The sequence below is a fragment of the Nerophis ophidion genome, linkage group LG15, assembly GCF_033978795.1.
Source record: "Nerophis ophidion isolate RoL-2023_Sa linkage group LG15, RoL_Noph_v1.0, whole genome shotgun sequence".
NCBI classification, from domain to species: domain Eukaryota; kingdom Metazoa; phylum Chordata; class Actinopteri; order Syngnathiformes; family Syngnathidae; genus Nerophis; species Nerophis ophidion.
The window spans coordinates 32,263,733-32,288,103 of record NC_084625.1 but is presented as its reverse complement, the minus strand read 5'-3'; the positions used below and the strand labels follow the sequence as shown (position 1 = coordinate 32,288,103).

Sequence of the window (24,371 nt, the reverse complement as noted above, 5' to 3'; positions counted from 1 at the left end):
TTCATCTATCCGGCGTATCCTCCTCTCCAGTACACCTGAATAGACCTTACCGGGAAGGCTGAGGAGTGTGCTCCCACGATAGTTGGAACACAACCTCCGGTTCCCCTTCTTAAAGAGAGGAACCATCACCCCGGTCTGCCAATCCAGAGGTATCGCCTCAAATGTCCACGCGATGTTGCAGAGTCTTGTCAACCAAGACAGCCCCACAGATTAAGAGCCTTAAGGAACTCCAGGCGGATCTCATCCACCCCCGGGGCCTTGCCACCAAGGAGCTTTTTAAGTACCTCAGAGACCTCAACCCCAGAAATAGGAGATTCCACCACAGATTCCCCAGGAACTGCTTCCTCATAGGAAGACGTGTTGGTGGGATTAAGGAGGTCTTCGAAGTATTCCCTCCACCGATCCACAACATCCGCAGTCGAAGTCAGCAGAACGCCATCCTCATCATACACGGTTTTGACACTGCACTGCTTCATCTTCCTGAGGCGGTGGATGGTGGTCCAGAATCGCTTCCAAACCGTCCGGAAGTCGTTTTTCATGGCTTCCCCAAACTCCTCCCTTGTCCGAGTTTTTGCCTCTGCGACCGCTGAAGCCGCACACCGCTTGGCCTGTCGGTACCTGTCCGCTGCCTTCGGAGTCCTACGAGCCAAAAGAACCCGATAGGCCTCAAGTCTTCGAGCTTCTTTTTGTCTGATCCCTCACCCAGGACCTGTTTGTCTTGGGAGACCCTACCAGGGTGTATAGAAACCCCCGGACAACATAGCTCCTAGGATCATTGGTACACGCAAACTCCTCTACCACGATAATGTGGCAGCTCTGAGAGGAGAGTAGGGACACTTGAGCTATGAATCTGTGTGCCAGTATGGAGGATTATATATCCAAGATCAGAAACTTCTTAAAAATGAATGTGGTAATACAAAGTATGTTCACATGCAGGATAAATTGTGCTGCTTAAAATACAAATACAGAAAAAAAAAATATTGTGATCGGCTTAGCCGGCAGGGCCCGTACACAAAGCAAAAAAATAAATACGAAAAATAACAAAAAGAGCACTCAAAATAGAATGAGGAAAAACAAACAACGATGCATGCATAAGGTGTGAAGAGACAGAAATTGCACACAAAAGGTGGGGAGAGGTAACACTACACTGCAACGAGCCAAAGGAAACGAGAAGCGTGAGTGGAGCCAAAGCAGAGGAGATGAACACAACTGGAAGGGTCAATCATCAGGAATCAACTGGCCCCAATGAAAGAACTGAAGAGCTTAAGTTGTCAGGAGGAAATGAATGTCCGCAGGTGTCTTCAGCCTGCGACCCAGAAACCAAGCACTGCAACAAAAATAAGACAGGCGGTAGAAGAGCTGCCAGATCATGACAAACACTCCAAAAATCTTATTTTTTGTATCAAAACAAATAGGACCAAAAAGTATTTCTTAACAATAATTTTTGATCCTATTTATCATATCATATCCTTTTTACCCCCCTCTCTTTCTTATTTTAATATATTAACAATGATTAGCGCATATACATTTAAGTAATAAAACAAAAAAAACAAATGCATCAATAGGCCCTTTTCCACCAAAAGTTTTGGTTCCAGAAACCACTGGTTCCTGGATTTATAGGTTACGGTAAAAGTGTGTGGTTTGTGTTTCCACTGCATTTCACAGTTCAGGTTAGTTCATGGGTGTCAAACTCTGGCCCGCGGGCCAAAGTTGACCCGCCGTGTAATTTAATTTGGCCCTTGAGGCAATATGAAATTAACATTAGAGCTGGCCCGCCGGTATTATACAGCAGCGGTGCCGCTGTAACACCACATTCACCGCTAATACTCATACTTGCCAACCCTCACGATTTTCCGGGACTCCCAAATTTCAGTGCCCCTTCCGAAAATCTCCCAGGGCAACCATTCTTCCGAATTTCTCCCGATTTCCACCCGGACGACAATATTGGGGGCGTGCCTTAACGGCACTGCCTTTAGCGTTCTCTACAACCTGTCGTCACATCCGCTTTTCCTACATAGAAATAGCGTGCCAACCCAGTCACATAATATATGTGGCTTTTGCACACACACGCACACAAGTGAATGCAAGGCATACTTGTTCAACAGCCATACAGGTCACACTGAGGGTGGTCGTATAAACAACTTAAACACTGTTACAAATATGCACCACACTTTGAACCCACACCAAACAAGAATAACAAACACATTTCGGGAGAACATCTGCACGGCAACACAACGTAAACACAACAGAACAAATACCCAGAACCCCTTGCAGCACTAACTCTTCCGGGACACTACAACCCCCTCCCCCCACCACCACCACCACCACCCTCCCCAAGCAATAATTAACATTTTACTCATGCACTTTCTCTTGCTACTTCAAGGCTTGAATGTTTGATTCATTCATTATTGTTATTTTATTTGCAAATTTATTATTAGCCGGTGGAAAAAGTTTATTTTGATATTTACCTCAGAGGGCTGCAAATAGAAAAGAGGCATTCAAATTTTATTTAAATTTTATTTGATATGCCATTTTACATTTTTATTATTATTATTTAAAACTTGATTTTACATGTCACTATAAAGTTATATAAGCCTTGCTTGTTCAATATTCAATGCAAAACTTGTTTGGGTCCCTATTAAAAGGTTAATTTGTTCAACCTTGGCCCGTGGCTTTGTTCAGTTTTAAATTTTGGCCCAATCTGTATTTGAGTTTGACACCCCTGGGTTAGTTTATACAAATCAGGCTGACGACGTATGGAGGAGTAGTAGTTTACTATAAATAAACAGACAATATTGGGTCAGTTATTTTACTTAAAAGTTAATAACTAAACAAACAAAGCAATACTATACAAAAAGATAAGATTTAAAAACAAAAGCGTACGGAATTATTCATGAAAGGTCAGGCTTTTGTCCGCAATGTCCAACAGTCAGAAAGTCGTCCTCTGAGTAAATGATGAAGTCATGAAGGTCAGGTGATTCCTTTTTTCCAATTTCTCTGTAAATAACAATATATAGATCAGGGATCACCAACGCGGTGCCCACGGGCACCAGGTCGCCCGTAAGGAGCAGATGAGTCGCCCGCTGGCCTGTTCTAAAAATAGCTCAAATAGCAACGCTTGCCAGTGAGCTGCCTCTATTTTTTAAATTTTATTTATTTACTAGCAAGCTGGTCTCGCTTTGCTCGACATTTTTGATTCTAAGAGAGACAAAACTCAAATAGAATTTGAAGATCCAAGAAAATATTTTAAAGACTTGGTCTTCACTTGTTTAAATAAATTCATTTATTATTTTACTTTGCTTCTTATAACTTTCAGAAAGACAATTTTAGAGAAAAAATACAACCTTAAAAATGATTTTAGGATTTTTAAACACATAGACCTTTTTATCTTTTAAATTCCTTCCTCTTCTTACCTGACAATTTAAATCAATGTTCAAGTATTTTTTTTTTTTTTTGTAATTTTTTTTGTAAGGAATAATAAATACATTTTAATTTAATTCTTCATTTTAGCTTCTGTTTTTCAGACGAAGAATATTTGTGAAATATTTCTTTAAACTTATTATGATTAAAATTTAAAAAAATATATTCTGGCAAGTCTAGAAAAACTTTAGAATCAAATTTCAAAGTCTTTTAAATTTATTTAAAAAAAAAAATTCTGGAAAATCTAGAATAAATAATGATTTGTCTTTGTTAGAAATATAGCTTGGTCCAATTTGTTATATATTCTAACAAAGTGCAGATTGGATTTAAAACATGTCATCAAAATTTTAAAATTAATCTTAATCAGGAAAAATTACCAATGATGTTCCATAAATTATTTTTTAAACTTTTTCCAAAAGATTAAAAATTAGCTAGTTTTTCTCTTCTTTTTTTCGGTCGAATTTTGAATTTTAAAGAGTCGAAATTGAAGATAAACTATGTTTCAAAATTTAATTTGAATTTTTTTTGTGTTTTCTTCTCTTTTAAACCGTTCAATTAGGTGTTTCTTTTCATCATTTATTCTCTACAAAAAACCTTCCGTGAAGAGAAAAAAAATGTACGACGGAATGACAGAGAAAAATACCCAATTTTTTATATATATACTGTATAGATTTATTTATTAAAGGTAAATTGAGCAAATTGGCTATTTCTGGCAATTTATTTAACTGTGTATCAAACTGGTAGCCCTTCACATTAATCAGTACCCAAGAAGTAGCTCTTGGTTTCAAAAAGGTTGGTGACCCCTGATATAGATAATAAATGTCAGGGTTGGGTTGTTAGCATTAACGTTCTGTTCACTCGGGTTGAGGCTAATAAGTACACAAATGGAGTGTCACTGACTACTTTTACAACATGTAATAAAGTAAATAGTTAAGATTTGATGTGGCGCAGTGGAAGAGTGGTCGTGCGCAACCCAAGGGTCCCTGGTTCAATCCCCACCTAGTACCAACCTCGTCACGTCCGTTGTGTCCTGAGCAAGACACTTCACCCTTGCTCCTGATGGGTGCTGGTTAGCCCCTTGCATGGCACCTCCCTCCATCAGTGTGTGAATGTGTGTGTGAATGGGTAAATGTGGAAGTAGTGTCAAAGCGCTTTGAGTACCTTGAAGGTACAAAAGTGCTATAGAAGTACAACCCATTTATCATTTATCATTTATTTATCTTCACTCCACTTGTGTGCTGCCTCCTTTTTGTTAACATTTATCCAACTAAGTCTGAATAGCACGCAGCCGAGTAGGATGCTTCACGTCCATCTTTGTACACCTCCATTAATACGTTTAAGAGTTCGTTCACTTCTTGTAGCTTCACATCACAAAATTAAATTTGTAAAAACTAATAAACAAAAATGAACTGTATATAGTTTAAAGACTACGGTTGAGTAAAAACACTCCAAAATAGTTCTACTGATTAGGTTTCTTCAGCAAAAAGACGCCCCACAAAAGTTCCTGCATTTAGAAAAGCTCCTTTCGTTCTTATTTCTCTCTGTTGTCAAGTTTGTTGTAATAGAAATACACAAGTAAGAAATAAAAAAGTCGCCGTGTATATTCCAATGGCCGTCGTGCGTTTGAAAAATATGTTTCAGGAAAACACCCCCAGCAGTATTCAACCAATCAGCATTCAACAGCACAGCCCGCCTCTGAAAAGGTTCCTTGTTGCTTGGAAAAGTCCCACCTAGTTAGGAGGACCTCTGAAATGTTCCTAAAAAACTACATTTACCCAGGTAGTTATTGGTGGAAACCCAGCTAAGTGGGCAAATTCCTGAAAAAGTTTCTGCTGTGGAAAAGGGCCTAACCTGCGGGTAAGGGTCTTCCGGGAAGCTACAATATACACCCCCCCCCCGCGCTACCCAACAAAACCCCGCCCTCCTCAACCTCCTCATGCTCTCTAAAGGAGAGCATGTCCCAAATTCCAAGCTGCTGTTTTGAGGCATGTTAAAAAAAAATATTGCACTTTGTGACTTCAATAATACATATGGCAGTGCCAAGTTGGCGTTTTTTTCCATAACTTGAGTTGATTTATTTTGGAAAACATTGTTACATTATTTAATGCATCCAGCGGAGCATCACAACAAAATTAGGCACAATTATGTGTTAGTTCCACGACTGTATATATCGGTATCTATTGATATCGGTATCGGTTATTAAGAGTTGGACGATATCGGTAAAAAAGCCATTGTCAGACATCTCTAGTCTGAATTGTAGTTGTCAATGTAGACTTTTTGTTTGTTGTTCATACATGATTATTTAAGGTAAATACACATCTTTACATAATATAAATACATTATTTCTTAATATCTATTTATAACATACTGTATTTTTGTTGGTTGTGCCTTTTATGTACAAACCCCGTTTCCATAAGAGTTGGGAAATTGTGTTAGATGTAAATATAATTGAAATACAATGATTTGCAAATCCTTTTCAACCCATAGGCTCATTTGTGTGATCTTAAATTGGTTTTAAATACTGATAAAAGCAAGGTAATGGTTTTCTCTCATTCAAGGGTGCTACTAGAAAATATTCCAAATATTGTAACATCAAATGGAAACACTATAGTGCAAGTCTTAAATTACTTGGGTTTTACTCTTGATCAGGAGCTTTCATTTAAAGCCCATATTAACAACTTGGTCTCTAAGCTTAGGGTAAAGCTTGGTTTCCTTTTTAGAAATAAAAACTGCTTCTCTCTTAAAGTCAGAAAGAAAGTGGTGACAGCGACTCTCTTGCCCGTAATTGATTATGGAGACGTGCTTCATCTAAATGCCTCCAGTCCTTGGACACTGTTTTTCACTCAGCACCAATTTTCCCTCCGATTTTTTGTGTGAGCAAACGCCAAAACTCCTCGAGCATTCAGTGGCGCACATGTGACAAAACCCCATTAAATATATTTTTATTTAAATATCCTTTCAAAACCCCGCTAAATATTATTTTATTTAAATATCCTTTCAAAACCCCATTGAATATCCTTTGTAGTTAAATATCCTTTCTATTTAAATATTCTTTCAAAACCCCATTAAATATCCTTTCAATTTATTTTCGTCGTTTATGTGAGTTCTTCCGAGGATGTCGTAGTTGTAATGGTTTGTACAGTCCTTTGAGACATTTGTGATTTAGGGCTATATAAATAAACATTGATTGATTGATTGATTGAAGCTGTCCTTGCGTGCATCATTACGTCCCGCAGTCACGTGACCTAACGCGTGAAGCATAAAACCCGGTAGTGGGCTGCTCCCAGGAGGAGCGAGAGGTACACGTTGGGCGACGTTGCTGCAGGAGCCGACTTCTGGTGCCGTGGGTCGTCGTGCGAGAGTGTTTTAGTGTGATTTATCTACGGAATTGGCCAGGTTGGATGGCGAGTTAGAGCCTGAACTAGAGTCTGACGCTTTATGCCTAGAACTGAATCCACCCAACCGAGCCCCGGGCGGGTAGGAGAATCCTCAGCAGCCGCTCTGTTTTTCCCTTTGTTTACCATAACGCAACGTGTTCATTTCGGTCCTCTTGAACATCCACTTTTCCCCCGTCCCTTCACTAAAACCCCTCTGGACACTGCCACCACAACGTGGACTTTGCGGGGCCGTTTAATGAACTCTGAACTCGTGTTGCACTTATACCATCTTGGTAGCAACAAGGACTGAATCAAGTACTGTATCCCATTGTAAATATCGAACATTCTGTGACTTTGTTGAAAATGTGAATGGCCATTCGAATTTGTATGTCTGTTGTTGTTGTTATTTATTTTTACTATTATTCTTTAATATAATTTGGTACCATTTAAACTTAAATCCTGTGTTCAGTCTTCATTACTCTCCAATCCTAGAGCTGAATTTAGTTTCTTCTGATCTAGCCCAGTTATATCATTCACTGTTTACTTAGTACTTGTATAGTACTTTACTAAAGTAACATACAGGCTACACGTGCCGACTGTTAGGCGCTTATCTTTTTATTCGATTTTGTGCGCGGCCTAGATTTGCCGTGCAGAGAGGACGCGTGCGCATTGTGCAATTGCACAGGAGCGTGCCTTAGAGGGAACGTTGCTCAGCACTAAGATTTGTTACTGGCTTTCATCAATTGTCACCGCTGTCAATTGTATATGAAGTCAGACATATCTTCATTGAGTGCACGCAGATACACACATTGGCTGACCATCATTTATAAAGCTCTTTTAGGTTTAATACCTCCATACTTGTGTACTTTGTTACAAAGAAAAAACAGCTCTTATGCGTTACGTTCTAACAATTTGTATGTTTTAACTGTTCCCCATGTACGGACTGAATTTGGCAAAAGAGCTTTTGGCATTGCTGCCCCTATGGCATTGGATGCATTGCAGAAGAAACTGAAACTCACTGAACTACTTCCATTTGGAGACTTCCGTTCTGTCTTGAGGGACAGAGAGCAAGAGACGTTTGCACAGTGCCTGTGTTTTTAAAAGGTGTAAATCTTTATTGTTTTACAGTTCTCTTTTATGTATTTTAAAATGTATGTCTTAATGTATTACTTTTTTAAAAACTGCTCTGTGACATGTGCTGTTGACCTCTTGGCCAGGTCACCCTTGTTAAAGAGATCTTGATCTCAATGGGTTTCTTATCTGGTTAAATAAAGGTTCTATACTCAGTTGAATGCTCTACAAAGAAAATATTTGATGTTCAAACTCATAAACTTTATTTTTTTTTGCAAATAATAATTAACTTAGAATTTAATGGCTGCAACATGTGCCAAAGTAGTTGGGAAAGGCCATGTTCACCACTGTGTTACATCACCTTTTCTTTTAACAATACTCAAACGTTTGGGAACTGAGGAAACTATTTGTTGAAGCTTTGAAAGTGGAATTCTTTCCCACTCGTGTTTTATGTAGAGCTTCAGTCATTCAACAGTCCGGGGTTTCCGCTGTCGTATTTTGCGCTTCATAATGCGCCACACATTTTCGATGGGAGACAGGACTGTTTTCTGAATTGTTCCTGAGCCCATGTGGTGATATCCTTTAGAGATTGATGTCAGTTTTTGATACAGTGCCGTCTTAGGGATCGAAGTTCACGATCATTCAATGTTGGTTTTCGGCCATGCCGCTTACGTGGAGTGGTTTCTCCAGATTCTCTGAACCTTTTGATGATATTATGGACCATAGATGTTGAAATCCCTAAATTTCCTGCAATTGCACTTTGAGAAGCGCTGTTCTTAAACTGTTTTACTATTTGCTCACGCAGTTGTGGACAAAGGGTATACCTCGCCCCGTCCTTTCTTGTGAAAGACTGAGCATTTTTTGGGAAACTGTTTTTATACCCAATCATGGCACCCACCTGTTCCCAATTAGCCTGCACACCTGTGGGATGTTCCAAATAAGTGTTTGATGAGCATTCCTCAACTTTATCAGTATTTATTGCCACCTTTCCCAACTTCTTTGTCACGTGTTGCTGGCATCAAATTCTAAAGTTAATGATTATTTGCAAAAAAAAAAATGTTAATCAGTTTGAACATCAAATATGTTGTCTTCGTAGCATATTCAACTGAATATGGGTTGAAAATTATTTGCAAATCATTGTATTCCATTTATATTTACTTGAAACACAATTTCCCAACTCGTATGGAAACAGGGTTTGTATTAAGTCAGGCTGCTATAGCCAAATCTACTTCTAGTTGCCAAGCATGATACAGTAAACCCTCATCGCTGGAACATACAAAAAAACACTACTCACTGCAGTCAGTCCTAGCCAAAAAACAAAATCTTCTTTATTGCCACAAAAATTCTAGGGCAAAAATAGATAGATAGATAGTACTTTATTGATTCCTTCAGGAGAGTTCCTTCAGGAAAATTAAAATTCCAGCAGCAGTGTACAGAGTTGAGATCAATTTAAAAAAAAAAAAAATAAATAAAAAAATTGTAAAAAGTAAATAATGGGGGTTTAAAAGGAAACAAAATAGAGAAATATTACAAAAAAAATAAAAACAATGGGAATAACAATATAACAGTAAAATAAGAATATAACAAGACAAAGTAGGCAGTAGTGACCATGTTATGAAAACGTATTGCACTGTAAAGGTAATGAACTCAATGGTGCGAGAAAACTGGCTAAGCAGTTTGCTCCTTACTAGTATCACAATTATACTTGCCAACCTGGAGACTTCCGATTTCAGGAGGTGGGGCGGGGGGCGTAGTTTGGGGCGGGGTGTGGTTAAGAGGGGAGGAGTATATTTACTGCTGTTGTGTGCGCAGTTGTGCACTGCACTCTCTAAAAGCGTAGATGTTATTGTCACATATGAATGATTGATTGATTGATTGAAACTTGTATTAGTAGTTTGCACAGTACAGTACATATTCCGTACAATTGACCACTAAATGGTAACACCTGAATACGTTTTTCAACTTGTTTCAGTCGGGGTCCACCTTAATCAATTCATGGTACAAATATATACTATCAGCATAATACAGTCATCACACAAGATAATCATCATAGTATATACATTGAATTATTTACATTATTTACAATCTGGGGGGTGGGATGAGGACCTTTGGTTGATATCAGTAATTCAGTCATCAACAATTGCATCAACAGAAAAATGGACATTGAAACAGTGTAGGTGTGAATTAGTAGGATATGTACAGCGAGCAGAGAACATAGTGAGTTCAGATAACATAAGAACAAGTATATACATTACAAATACATTTGATTATTTACATTAGGTTATTTACAATCCGGGGAGATGGGATGTGAATGGAGGAGGGTATTAGTAAAGGTTTGAAGTTGCCTGGAGGTGTTGTGGTGCATGTACAGTAGATGGCAGTATTTTCCTGTTTAAGAGTGTCACAACATTGCTGTTTACGGCAGACGAACTGCTTTACAGTAGACCAAAACATGACTGCTGTTGTTGTGTGTTGGTATCGCACTGGGAGGACGTTAATGAAACTGCCGAACAATAAACCCACATAGGAAACCAAGAACTCGCCCTCGATCATTCTACAGTTAGTCGACCTTATCGTCATTGGGCAGGCATGCTGTTGAAATTGTGGGAAAGCGGACGTGAAAACAGGCTGTCGACACATCACTCACATCCGCGTGGAGCTGGAGAAGGCGTGGCTTCCAGCTCTGCCTGAATTTCGGGAGAAAATTTGTCCCGGGAAGTTTTTGGGAGAGGCGCTTAATTTTGGGAGTCTCCCGGAAAATCCTGCAGGGTTAGCAAGTATGATCGCAACATTGTTTCTGTTCCTTCTTTACTGGGCGATCCTTGGTTGAATGACTATTTAGTCAAAGTCAGCTACTGCACATGTTCACTTTCTTATCCACTTCGAAGAATTAGTTGAAGATGGGCAAATTTGTGTTTGTTCAACACAAATAGGTTTGTTATTATTAGTATATGTTCAGGTAAATAAACACCTTGGCAATAATTTTAGCTTTTTCAGTAGTACAAAATTCGATAATAAATCATGCCTTTTTCAGTAATTCTGATAGATTGGCAAGTTATTTGGGGTGCCATGGCTGGGGCGGTGTCAGTATGACCAAATTATATAATTTGCATAATTGGCTGTGTATGACGCATGTGATTTCTTAAGTTTCAAAACATCTCTACAAATATATTAAAACAAATCTGTTATTAGTACACTCTTTTTTTGTTACATTATAACATTTTAATGTATTTTTCATTTGTAACCCTATTTCATCACTACAATGTAACACACGTTGTACACTCCTGATTTATTCACAAATATTTTTTCTGCCCTCCCAAAATGTTCGAATTTAGTTTGGCAGATATGTATAGTAAACAGTCCTTTAGGTTTAAGATGAAAAAACTTCCAACTTTAGGTTGTTTATTGATGGTCTCCACTAGAGCTGCAGCTATGGAATATTTTAGTAATCAATTATTCTATTGAATATCCCGATCAAATAATCGAATGAATAATTTATTTATTTATGTTTTGTCCTGTCCAGCTTCTCAGGCAAATCATATAGTTGATGTAGATGCCCATATCGACTTTACAAATTTACATTACAAAAGAGAAGTTTGGCATACTTCTCTTGTTGCCTTATTTGTATTTTGACTTTATTAAATGGATTTATATTATTATTTGGTGCAGCCGGGCCGGAGCAATATTTTTGCTTAATTAAAGTTTAATTATGCATGTTAAGATGTGCCCTCAATTGTTGCGTTTAGCCTAATAGTCTTTTATTTCCTAAATGCCTATTTTCATTATTGAAGGCTGACACGCACAGCTGAAATGCATCTGTAGTGGTTGACTGTGCTAATTTGTATGTGCTAATAAAAACAGGTGCGCTCGGAGGCCTATGTGCTATGTGGTGTGACCGCATAATGTAATTGTTGTCTCTCGTGCGTTTTTGATGATTATTTTACGGTGCAGTTTAAATGGTGGTTTCTCCACGCAAATCAGCTGAGCTGTTTTCAACCTGTCAACAATACATAAACAGTATAAAAAGACAAACCTCTTAATAATGAAAACAACAGTTTTAAATTTTAAGAACGCAATTCAGTTCATTGCTTTCTTTGCATGCAAAATACCGTGTTTTTGGGATTGTAAGTAGCTTTGGAGTATAAGTCGCACTGGCCGAAAATGCATAATAAAGAAGGAAATAAACATATATACTTAGCACTGGAGTATATGTCGTATTTTTCGGGAAAATGTATTTGATAAAATCCAACACCAAGAATAGACATTTGAAAGACAATTTATACTAAATAAAGAATAGTGAACAACAGGCTGAATAAGTGTACGTTATATGACGCATAAATAACCAACGGAGTACGTGCCTGGTATGTTAAAGGCCTACTGAAACCCACTACTCTACCCACCACGCAGTCTGATAGTTTATACATCAATGATGAAATATTAACATCGCAACACATGCCAATACAGCTTTTTTAGTTTACTAAATTACAATTTCAAATTTCCCTGGAGTTTCGTCTTGGAAAAGCCGTGTAATGATGACGTGTATGCAGGACGTCACGCATTTTTAGGAAGTATGAGCGCTACGCACACACACCCACAGGTAAAAGTCGTCTGCTTTAGCGGCATAATTACACAGTATTTTGGAGATCTGTGTTGCTGAATCTTTTGCGATTTGTTCAATTAATATTGGAGAAGTCACAGTAGAAAGATGGAGTTGGGAAACTTTAGCCTTTAGCCACACAAACACACGGTGATTCCTTGTTTAAAATTCCCGGAGCTGAAACTTTACTATGGATCAGAGCGCGGTCAAGCAGACATGGATCCCGACTACATGTCAACCAGCAGGTTTCGGTGAGAAAATTGTGGTTAAAAAGTCGCCACTTACCGGATATTAGCTGAGCTTGTGCCGTCCGTACAGCTGCCGTCGACACCCGTGAGACATGGCGTCAAGACACCCGTGGACAAACCCCTCCGACTATCAGATAATATTAAACTCACTAAAACACTAGCATTACAATAGAAAGATAAGGGGATTTCCCAGAATTATCCTAGTAAATGTGTTTAAAAACATCGGAATACGTCCCAATGCTATTGCGTTTTTGTTTTTTTGAACTCTTTTTTTTAATTTTTATTTTTATTTTTTTCATAGTCCGTCGCTATCAATATCCTCAAACACGAATCTTTCATCCTCGCTCAAACTAATGGGGAAATTCTCGTTTTCTCAGTCCGAATAACTGTTTTTGTTGGAGGCTCCCATTAAAATCAATGTGAATATGTGAGGAGCCCCCAAACTTGCGACGTCATTGTCTGCGACTACCGGTAAAGGCGAGGCTTTTTCAGGAAATACCAAAAGTGGCAAACTTTATCGTCGATTTTCTCTACTAAATCCTTTCAGCAAAAATATGGCAATATCGCGAAATGATCAAGTATGACACATAGAATGGACCTGCTGTCCCCGTTTAAATAAGAAAATCTCATTTCAGTAGGCCTTTAACGTAACATATGGTAAGAGTCATTCAAATAACTATAACATATAGAACATGCTATACGTTTACCAAACAATCTGTCACTCCTAATCGATAAATCCCATGAAATCTTCTTCCCCGATGTCGCTTCTAAACAACTCTGCCAACTCCAAAAGTATGCGCCGCTTCCTCTTGTCGTTTTTCTGCTGCATATTTCACTACGTCTAGCTTGTAATCTGCAGTACATGATTTCCTTTTCGGTTCCATTTTTGTTTTGCCCTTCTCAGTTTTTATAAGTTACCGCCAATGTTGAAATGATCCATTTTAATAGCTACAGCAGTAGCATATAGCAGTTAGCATCCCATGACCCACAATGCACTTCTGCCATGACCCTCCCCGCCAAATTCTTATTGGTTGACGTGTGTGTGACAATTGCTGACGTGTGTGTGACGATTGCTGACATTTTCTTGGTCTCTTCCGCGACTGAGACAAATAATAATGTTTAATATTTTACGGTAATGGGTTAATAATTTCACACATAAGTCGCTCCGGAGTATATGGCGCACCCCCGGCCAAACTATGAAAAAACTGCGACTTATAATCCGCAAAATACGGTAGTAATCAATGTTCATCTTGCCATCATAACATGTTTGAGATGAAAACACACACACATATATATATATATATATATATATATATATATATATATATATATATATATATATATATATATATATATATATGTATATATATATATATATAATTAGTTCCAACTTAGCACGGTGGAAGAAGGGTTAGTGCGTCTGCCTCACAATACAAAGGTCCTAAGTAGTCCTGGGTTCAATCCCGGGCTCGGGATCTTTCTGTGTGGAGTTTGCATGTTCTCCCCGTGACTGCGTGGGTTCCCTCCCGGTACTCCGGCTTCCTCCCACCTCCAAAGACATGCACCTGGGGATAGGTTGATTGGCAACACTAAATGGTCCCTAGTGTGTGAATGTGAGTGTGAATGTTGTCTGTCTATCTGTGTTGGCCCTGTGATGAGGTAGCGACTTGTCCAGGGTGTACACCGCCTTCAGCCCGGTTGTAGCTGAGATAGGCACCAGTGCCCCCCGCGACCTCAAAAGGAAATAAGCGGTAGAAGATGGATGGATAGTTCCAAATTAATATTCCCTCAGAAAGTTAATATAAAACTATATTCTTAGTATCAAAAATAAAACAATAACAACAGTTTTCATTATATCAAACATAAAAAGTGGATTAGGTAGTGCCTTTCATACTGTATTGAAATGCACAACCAGTGGTGAGTCACCACCAAGCAAAAACCGCTCATGCTCAGAAAAGTAACTTCAGATTTACCGCCCGTCCAAGCACTCACTGGCAGAAATGTAGATGGGCGCCTATGCTATAGAAACAGTGTGTGCAAGTGCAAGCTATCTAAGTAGCACGTGGTTGCATGACTTGAATCACCCCAATAACTTTGCACGACTACTGTCGCGTGGTTACTAGTGTAAAATCTATTTAACACTACCCAGTACTTTGGGATAGCGTTCTTAGTTCTCAACACCTTTTGGCAGCATTTGATGACTTCGCGGGAGTGAAAGAACACATCCTGGTTATCATAATGAATAACATTTATTTTATTGACACAACTTTTGCGTTTACATTTGATAATAGATTACTTTCCTCGCCTCAGGACGTCCCTCAATCGGATGTTTTCTCGACAGGTGCTGCAGCATGGAACTTGTGCTATTGTGGTATGCAAGTGCCACTGAGCAATGTTTGCATACTACCGCGTTTTCCTTCCATTTTATGTGAAGTGTTCCCATACCTTAGACAAGTTTTGTCGCTTCTTAATTCCCTCGTTTTGCTATGGCTCTTGTCCAATGCTTTCTGCGGCGTCTGCCATTGCGAGTTTTGTCGGCGAAAAAGTTTACTAAACTCAAGCGTATATAAAGGTGCGGTGTTGTGCAGTGCAGGGGGCATATGATCTGACATAAACAAGGTGTGCAATACCTAAACAGTCCGTGCAAAACGTGACCTTTGACTACTAAACGAGGCAAAATGCCGTTAAAAAAAAGTTAACGACGTCTCGAGGCAGCAAATATTCCTCAAAAATATTTTGTTATCGAATTACTATAGTAATCGTTTCAGCTTTAGTCTCCACAAGGAAGTTTGTGTAACACTAAGTACTTAGAGGAAAGTACATTAATATACAAATGAAGTGCACATGCATGTAGAAATCTTATTAAATCAACAATACAGTTAGGCATAAACTGAAAAAGAAATACAACCATACAGGATAAGGTTAGCTCCTATGCCGCTAGCTTAATGCTAAAATACAATAAACTAGCCCAACTGCAGGCTAACAACAATAATTGTGATCGTTTTGAACTTGTACAGATGATAAACTGATGAGATTTTAACAGTAGAAAATTTACAAAACAGCAAATGAATTTTCTTTGGACACGAATATTGACCACAAACTTTGTATTACTAGACCATTCACACATATCACTTGGAAGGTGATTACCTCCCTGTATTAAATCCTGTATTTAAAAATGAAAATTTCCCCCCAAAGTTTACTTGTCGTTGTGGCTTGTGCAGCCCTTTGATACATTGGTGATTAAGGGCTACATATGTAAACTTTGATTGATTGACGTGTGGCAAGAAGCAACAAGTAAGTAAATGTATTTTGAAAACACTGCTATCCGCAAGTTCTATTCGGCCTACTGACCTTTGACCTTTCATTTTGTAGCACACAGGTTACGAAAACCTGTTGTCTCTCATTTGACTCGTTCCTCTGTTTAATAACAATCAAAGGTGTTGCAGTGCTGGCAGATTATTAATGTTTAAGTGATCCCAATTATGCAGAGAGCTCAAGAGGCCAATCTCGGCCATGTTTGCCGTGGCAGCAGACAACAATGAGGCACGTTTTAATTTATTTCTATGTCACTGTCACCTCTACAATATCACTGCGGCTAATGGAGTTAATATGAGTCCTTATTGATGTGTCGTAAAGACAATCATGTTTTCTTGTTTCTGTGCTGGAATGTGAAATACACTTCTTGTTTGTTCTCCTTTTCTTCCTGTTTTGCATCACGGTACATTTATCATCACAGTGGGGGCTTCCTCCGCACGCCTCCCCTCTCCTCCATCCATCCTTCCATCTCTCTCTGCCTTTTACTTCTCCCGCCTCTCTGGCTGGACGCAGATACAGAGCGTGATCTGATCTACATGTAATGGAAGAGTAATAGGCACTCTGCCTTGATTGGTTGGTAATTTGGGGGAGTTATGCGCAGGTGCAATTTGTTATATTTTCAGTAAATTAAATTTCTTTCTCTTCCTCTCCCTCCCGTGCTGTTCCTTTCTATCCTCACCTCACACACTCCACCCTCCACCCGCATCCAAAACGCTTAACTCAAATACCCCTTTTTTTTTCCATACTCTGTTTCAAATCTCTTCTGACTTTCCTTTGCTTTCTCCTTTTATTCACCGCTTTCTTGCCCCTGCTCTTTTCTTTTCACTTTCTTTCCCTCCCCTCCCTCGTTAGCTCTCCCACTTATTCTCTCCTCACCCTTCCCTCTCCCTTTTTCTCCCCCTCGCTTTATTGATGTACGCTCAGGCGCCCATTAGAGCTCCCTTTTTCCCTCTAGTGGAAATTGCACCGTGTTAATTTTCACACAAATTACGGCAATAGCAGGTATCTCTATTTGATACATTATAGCGGGAGCAATCAGAGATAATTGAGTGCCTTTCAGAGGGAGACGGCTGCATTCACCGCCGCCTCAAAGCTGCCCCATTATCGCCTAATCGCTCTTTAAACACTGAATTTTGCCGAACAAAAATTCTTGTCATAATTTTGCTTAAGTGTATTTGGAAATCACAGTCCTTTGAGCGAAGATAATTGAAATCAAATCCCTTTCACTGGAGCTGACATTTCTACATTTCCCCCCAATTGAAATTAATTTCAAAAATTGGGCATGAATATCTTCAAATAGCAGGCAATTATGCCTTTGAATGGGGAGAAATTACCGGAGCTGAATGGTTGGAGGCTTGCGGGCGAGAGCGCCAGTTAAATGCTTTTGTTTCCCGTCGTGTTTGCCTAGTAAAGATTTACATATATTGACTCATTATGGTGTCTTGTGAAGCTGATCAGCGCAACTCGCAACGGGCTCCAATAAATGCTCATCGCTTGGAAAAAGCAAGAGAGTTTTAAAGTCCGCTGGAGTCTCAGCTAAGCAGGGACGTTGTATGTTTGCCTGGTCTTTTGCTCCTCGCAGCTGCATGTCGGTCTTTACCGCGTCTGCCATCGTTTTGATGCATGCTGTCTTCCACTGCCCATTGTCCATTTTCTCCCCACAGAGCGCCTTTTTGAGCAAGTTATTTCTCCCTGTGTTCCTTGAAGGGTGGCGACAGGTGTTATAAGACGAACAACAAGTACCAAGTGATCATTTTTGGGCCACTCCAGAGATGTGACGAGTCATTCAGAGGTCCATTTGTCTGTTCACTCTGTTGCTGTTTTTTTTTTTTAGATTCTTAGATTTCCTTAGGAGACTTTTTCTTTTCTTTTTTTTTTTGTGAATGTATTTGTGGGGAAAGCAGAGTTGAAGGGATGGGGGATGAGACAGTAGGGGACGAAGGGAACCAAAGGGGTCCAATGCGGCGAGGGGAGGGGGAGTCCTGTGCTCCCGGGAGAGAGGCAATTTCACAGCTGGTTTGCTCCTTAGGCAGTCAGGCTGAAAATGCTGCAGATTTGTGGAGCAAATTGAAATGGTGTCAGTGCGGGAACAAAACGCCGCAGCTGAATGACGAGGCAGGCGTGTGTGTGTCAAAGAAAGGTGGGGTGAGGTGCTCCAAATTCAATAACAACCCTGTATTATTTTAGCCACGCCTTTCTGACACCTGTCCGTCAGAGAATGTTGCAATCAGCCCGCCCGTAATCAGCATTATTGTTTGAATGTGAGTGCTGTCTTTGTGCTCTCTGTGTGTGTGTGTGTGTGTGTGTGTGTGTGTGTGTGTTTGTGTGTGTGTGTGTGTGTGTTTTATATTTAAGATGGCGCGCGGCTGCGCTTGCACAACCTTGGCAACCAAAAGCGAGGCTCCATTATGGGTCTTGCATGGTTTGGTTGTTGTCTAGGCGGCGCATCAGTGGTCAACAGCTGTGCGTTCCATGCATGCAGCCGTTGAAGGCCATTAACTCCCCCCCCCCCCCCCCCCCCCCCCATTGCCTCTCCACTTATACACACACACTCATTCGTCATATTTTGCACGCTGATATATTAGACATTCTTGCCACTTGATTATGCCGCCACAGTAAAAACTGAAATTACAATTACGCCGGTGGTCGATTGGCAGGTATAATGGGTACACGTACTCACCAGTGGTGACACGCAGGAATTGTCGGGGGATTCTTCCTCCTGGCAGTAATAATAAAGCACTTGGCGCACACCTGATGGCGGTGTGGGGTTGGGGCTTAACGCGCCCTCTCCATCGTTGCAGGGAAAGGACGAGCCAATAACTGCAATTAAACATGCAGCATAATGGCTAATTAAATTGACAGCCTTGGCTGTTCGCAATACTGTTTCACAATGGCTAATCACAACAAACTATTATGAGGGAGGGTATTTCAGGCCCGATCCCCATCTTTTCTTTCTGTTTGTCTTTACTCTCTATCATTCTTTCCTCTTTTCCTTCGCTTCCACCACACACAGCTACTCATCCACAGGCTCCCCTAAGTTAATTGCAGCCAAGATTAAAAAGCAAGAACATTTACTGCTTCACACAAGGGAAGGAGATATTTAGAAGCAGTTATTTTTCGGACAAAACTTACAATCGCTTTTGTTTTGCTTGCTTTGCAGTACTCTGAGAAGGCCCTGTACAACCAGATCTGCTTCTACAGGTTCATCTTTGACTGGGAGCACATCGTAGCCAAAGTACTGACAGGGGATGAGAAAAGTAAGAGCATTACACACGCAAACACACTCACACGCTCACAAAAGCACCGTATTACAGTCAGGATACCTGCGGGTAATACAAACTCTTAAAAAAATAATAATAATTTCATACGGAAGGCTTTTACAGTGTTTAAAATTGTAACTACCTTATCTAGGAGGAAGGGAAAGTAGCAGTAAAGATGCAGTGGAATGTTTGTGGTGTTCAACATTTGTTTTTAATGGCCTGCAGTATATCATTTAAATAAAGTTCAACAAAAATTGGGACCAGTTTAAAGCTAAGGTTAACACCAAGCTTTGTCTTTATTTATTTATTTAATATTTCTAATGGTTAATAGGAGGGTTGCGTGATATAGACCAGTGGTTCTCAACCTTTTTTCAGTGGTGTACCCCCTGTGAACATTTTTTAATTCAAGTACTCCCTAATCAGAGCAAAGCATTTTTGGTTGAAAAAAAGAGATGAAGTATCTATGTTATCAGTTTTTGATTTATTAAATTGTATAACAGTGCATAATATTACTCATTTGTAGTGGTCTTTCTTGAACTATTTGGAAAAAAATATATAAAAATATCTAAAAAAAGCTTGTTGAAAAATAAAAAAGTAATTCAATTATAAATAAAGATTTCTACACATAGAAGTAATTAACTTAAAGTGCCCCCTTTGTGGATTGTAATGGAGATCTATCTGGAGTCATGAACTTAATTCTAAACATTAATCCACAAAAAAAGAAATCTCTAACATCAACATTTATGGAACATGTCCACAAAAAATCTAGCTGTCAACACTGAATATTGCATTGTTGTATTTTTTTTCACAGTTTATGAACTTACATAAATATTTTCTTGACATATTATTCAATAAATATATTTATAAAGGTTTTTTGAATTGTTGCTATTTTTAGAAAAAAAAAAAAGAAATCTCACGTACGCCTTGGCATACCTTCAAGTACCCTCGGGTACGCGTACCCCCATTTGAAAACCACTGATATAGACGATATACAAAATGTAAATGATACTATTGTTATAACGTGATAATGCATGTTGATGACACATTCAAGCTGTGTCTGTAAATTTGACAGCAACAAGCGAACAAATGCGTTATCAATGCAATGTAGCATTCTAGCTAGCGGCTAACTTCACTCCACAGTGCAAAGACACTTTTAAGCCACTAATTCTCATCTCTGTGGCGGAAAATAAAGTAAGTTTCCTACGTGTAACCTTATCACTGGAGGACGAGAAATAGCGAAACATATTCAGGGCTTGTCTATGAACGTTCTCATTCATCCAGGTCATTGGCATCTCAGGGCATTCAATCGATTGCAACTGGACTGTTTGGTTTGTCTTAGAAGATGTTTCGCCGCTCATCCAAGAACGCTTCATCAGTTCGTGCTCATAGACCTAAATTGGACAGTTCTAGTCCAGCGGCTAGTGCCAAAACCCCAAATATTTATACTCAAAAAAACTAGGAGGTTGTGCCTGGGCAAGGGTGGTTTCACCCTAACATAGTGTGGAAAAAAAACTGTTTTGATGCAAACGAGCAATCCTAACTGTCAAAGCCAACCACAGTCGTTGAAAAGTAATTTCTTCTCGTTAGCATTGAGGTATTGTGTAGCAGTGGGAGAGTTTCAGATGTAATTAAACACATTTACTAGGATAATTCTGGAAAATCCCTTATCTGCTTATTGTGTTAAAAGTATTTTAGTGAGATTCTAAAATCATTCCTGAAAGTCGGATGGCTGCGGTGAACGCCAGTGTCTCTGAGAGAAGCCAAGATCACAGCTGCGTTTTTGAGCTGCTGCAGGATGAGGTCGCGTAATCCACTCAAGTCTCTGGTAAGAGCCGACTTAATATCACAATTTTCCCATCCAAAAACTTGCTGGTTGACGTAGAGAAACATGTTCGCTTGACCGCTCTGTGTTAAAGCTTCACAACATAACAAACACCGGCTGTGTTTCGGTGCTAAAGGCAGCTGCAATCCACCGCTTTCCACCAACAGCATTCTTATTTGACGTTTCCATTATTAATTGAACATATTGCAAAAGATTCAGCAACACAGATGTCCAAAATACTGTGTAATTACGCGATGAAAAGAGACTACTTTTAGCCGTAAGTGGTGCTGGGCTAATATGTCCCCTCCAACCAATAACGTCACAAACACGCATCATCATTTCGCGACATTTTCAACAGGAAACTCCGCTGGAAATTTAAAATTGTAATTTAGTAAACTAAACCGGCCGTATTGGCATGTGTTGCAATGTTAATATTTCATCATTGATATATAAACTATCAGACTGCATAGTCAGTAGTAGTGGGTTTCAGTAGGCCTTTAAGATGTGTTTTGAGATAAGAAAAAAAGAAAAAGCCTTGAAAATAATATATGAAAAGTCAAATATAATCTCCAATATTCTTTAAAAACATTTAGCTACTGTATGCTTAATTTGTCAGCTAACAAAAACATCAAAGAACGAAACGTAAGATAAAGTCTCCTAGTTTAGGACATGTTTAAATGTCAGCAGCATCATGAAAATAATTTACCTTTACCAATGGTGTTTTTATAGGTGAACATTATTATAAGACATACACGCAAAGATGTTAGCCAGGAACACCAACCTGCCAACTGCTTCATCATGCTGTTTGACAGACTGTGTTCTGAAAATGACTTAAATTGTAGTTACTTGTTACTTTACCAAAAAGCAATTTAATTATTAATGGTAATACTCTTTAATAAATGTAATTAATTACTAAAGAAAGTAACTATTGTGTCACTTTAAAAAAAAATACTTCAAGTATCTGACATAATGCGGTGCTAGTTGCCGAAGGATGTGTGACGTCAGCGAGTCCAAATGGAGATGTTTTAGTTAGTGTTGGCTATCAGCAACATGGAAGCTGTTGTGAATCTTTCACTGATTTGAGGTACCACTGCTTGAATGTGCTTCCATGGCTGTATGTTCTTGTCAACAAATGGGGTATTGTTTAGATGGCAAGTTTTTTCCTTCAATTATTGATTTGTTGTTCAATATTCTTTCGACCTTTGTAGTTACTAGTGTGCAGTGCAGTTTGTTTGTGTCGAATTTTAAAGTGGTGGCAAAAACGTTTTTTACTGACCAGTTCTTCCAACTAAGATCTTCTTTCTTCCCTGTTGGAAAGGCTGAGTCACCCTGAGTGTGTGAACTAGAAGGAATGAGGCTTTCCTCGTTGCATGGCGTATCTCTCAGCACGCACAGAGTTTCAATCACTTGTCCATAGATGTGGGAATTTTTGGGCACCTCACGATTCGATTACGATTCAGGAGCTACAATTCAAATAAAAATTGACTATTGATGCAATAATAAAATTGAGGAATATTGATACTGTTTTATTTTATTTTCGTTTCCCTAAATAAGCGTTTATCACTTGCAACTTAAAAAAAAAACCTATTAATTTGGAATAATAAACCGTTAAATTAATTCCCACATTTATTAAATTAATAAAAATGTGTGCAAAATTGGATCATAACTGCCCTATAGTAAAGGAGCTGGTCCGATCTCTCGGTGAGGTGGATCGCTGCAGTCAGCTAAATTTTAAAACTGTCTACATTACGTTATGTATGATGAATTAATCGATGATTAATTAGTGACTTATCAATTCTGTAATCATCCATGTCCAAATAGCAATGCATCTAAAAATTATTTATTTCCCCCACCTCTACTTGTCCATTTGGTTCGGGATTTGAATTTATTTCAAACATACTATAAAGGTGGGCACACATTTTACTCAAATTTAATCAAATTTGGATGGATTTATTTTAAAAACCAAATGAAAGGGACAGTATTTTTCCTCTTTTTGTGTAGTTCCCACCAGTTTCAGGTCTTAAATGGCTGTCAAAGTGCACCAACTTGTCGGAATATCTACTCAGACGTCTTCTGTCCAGGCATGATTTATGATCTAAAATAAATTTACAGGGAGCAAAGAAGTGAGAAAGCAGCAGACCACTCGATGACGTAAGCATAGGGACACACGTTAGTGATTGTGGCGTCGCTATAAATATTTTTTCTGTGTCTGCGCTTTTGATAAAAAAAGCATTATTGCTTGGTTAATATTCAAATCATGAAATGTATATTGAGTATTACTACTGGTAGTTTTTGAATTTAGGGATGGGAATTTTCCGCGGATCCGCGGAATTCCGCTGATTTTGGTGCCGCCAGGTAGGGGTGTAATGGTACGTGTATTTGTTTTGAACCGTTTCGGTACGGGGGTTCCGGTTCGGTGCAGAGGAGTATCGAACGAGTTCCACGCGAACATATGCTAAAGTCTTAACAAGCTGCTCCGCTCCGTTCTGCCTCTGTTTGTCTGTGCACAGCACCCTGCATTGTCCCTCCCACACAACCATCTGATTGGTTACAACTGTAGCGATAACAAGCCAATCAGCAGTGTGTATTCAGAACGCATCTAGTCAGTGCTTTAGCGTCGAGCAGATAGGCGTTTAGCAGGTGAGCAGCGGACTCTCCAAATTACACTAAACACTTCCAAGTCAAATACTTTCTAAGCATCACTATGAGCTCGTTGACCTTTTAGAAACAAACTGCTCAGCTTACTCGCAGTCCTGTTTGAGGTGAAAGCTAGTTAGCTTTTAGCGTAACGTTAGCTCATTTTGCGGTGCGTGTGTGTGTGTGTGTGTGTGTGTGTGTGTGTGTGTGTGTGTGTGTGTGTTACGGACAGTGTTGATTGAGGTACTATTTTTTCAGCTATAGTTACATTAATCATTAGTAATGTAGCAGCCTGGTTTTGAATGGCAGGGTCCCTGCTATCACATGTTGATAAAAATATAACATTTACATAATAAAAATCAACTACAGGCTTCCCAAATGCTGTAATAAATTAAGCATGATGAGTTGACTTGAAACTGTTTAATGTTGCACTTTTTATATGTAGAAGAAAAGTTGTCATTTTATTTCATCCAAGCAACAACTTGAGGCAATTTAATGTGGATTAACGTGGGCAGTATTATCATAGTGTTCCCAATGTTAAAAGGATCAAGCCATTGTTTACAAGTTTGGTAAATAAATAACCAAAAAATGTATATATTGTTGTTTTCTTACTGTACCGAAAAT

At 39.1% G+C, this 24,371-nt stretch overlaps 1 protein-coding gene across 5 annotated transcripts in view; it reads left to right on the top strand.

Annotated features, from left to right (window-relative positions):
- Positions 1-24,371, top strand: part of pola1 (polymerase (DNA directed), alpha 1) — a 163,989-nt gene that overhangs the window by 115,436 nt on the left and 24,182 nt on the right. For 4 of the 5 annotated variants that reach the window (XM_061922029.1, XM_061922030.1, XM_061922031.1 and 1 more), the window contains one exon: positions 19,189-19,285. The exons of the other annotated variant lie outside the window; for it this stretch is intronic. In XM_061922029.1, coding sequence (XP_061778013.1) covers positions 19,189-19,285 — 97 coding nt within the window. The remainder of the gene's footprint in view (positions 1-19,188; positions 19,286-24,371) is intronic. 5 annotated transcript variants of the gene reach the window in all.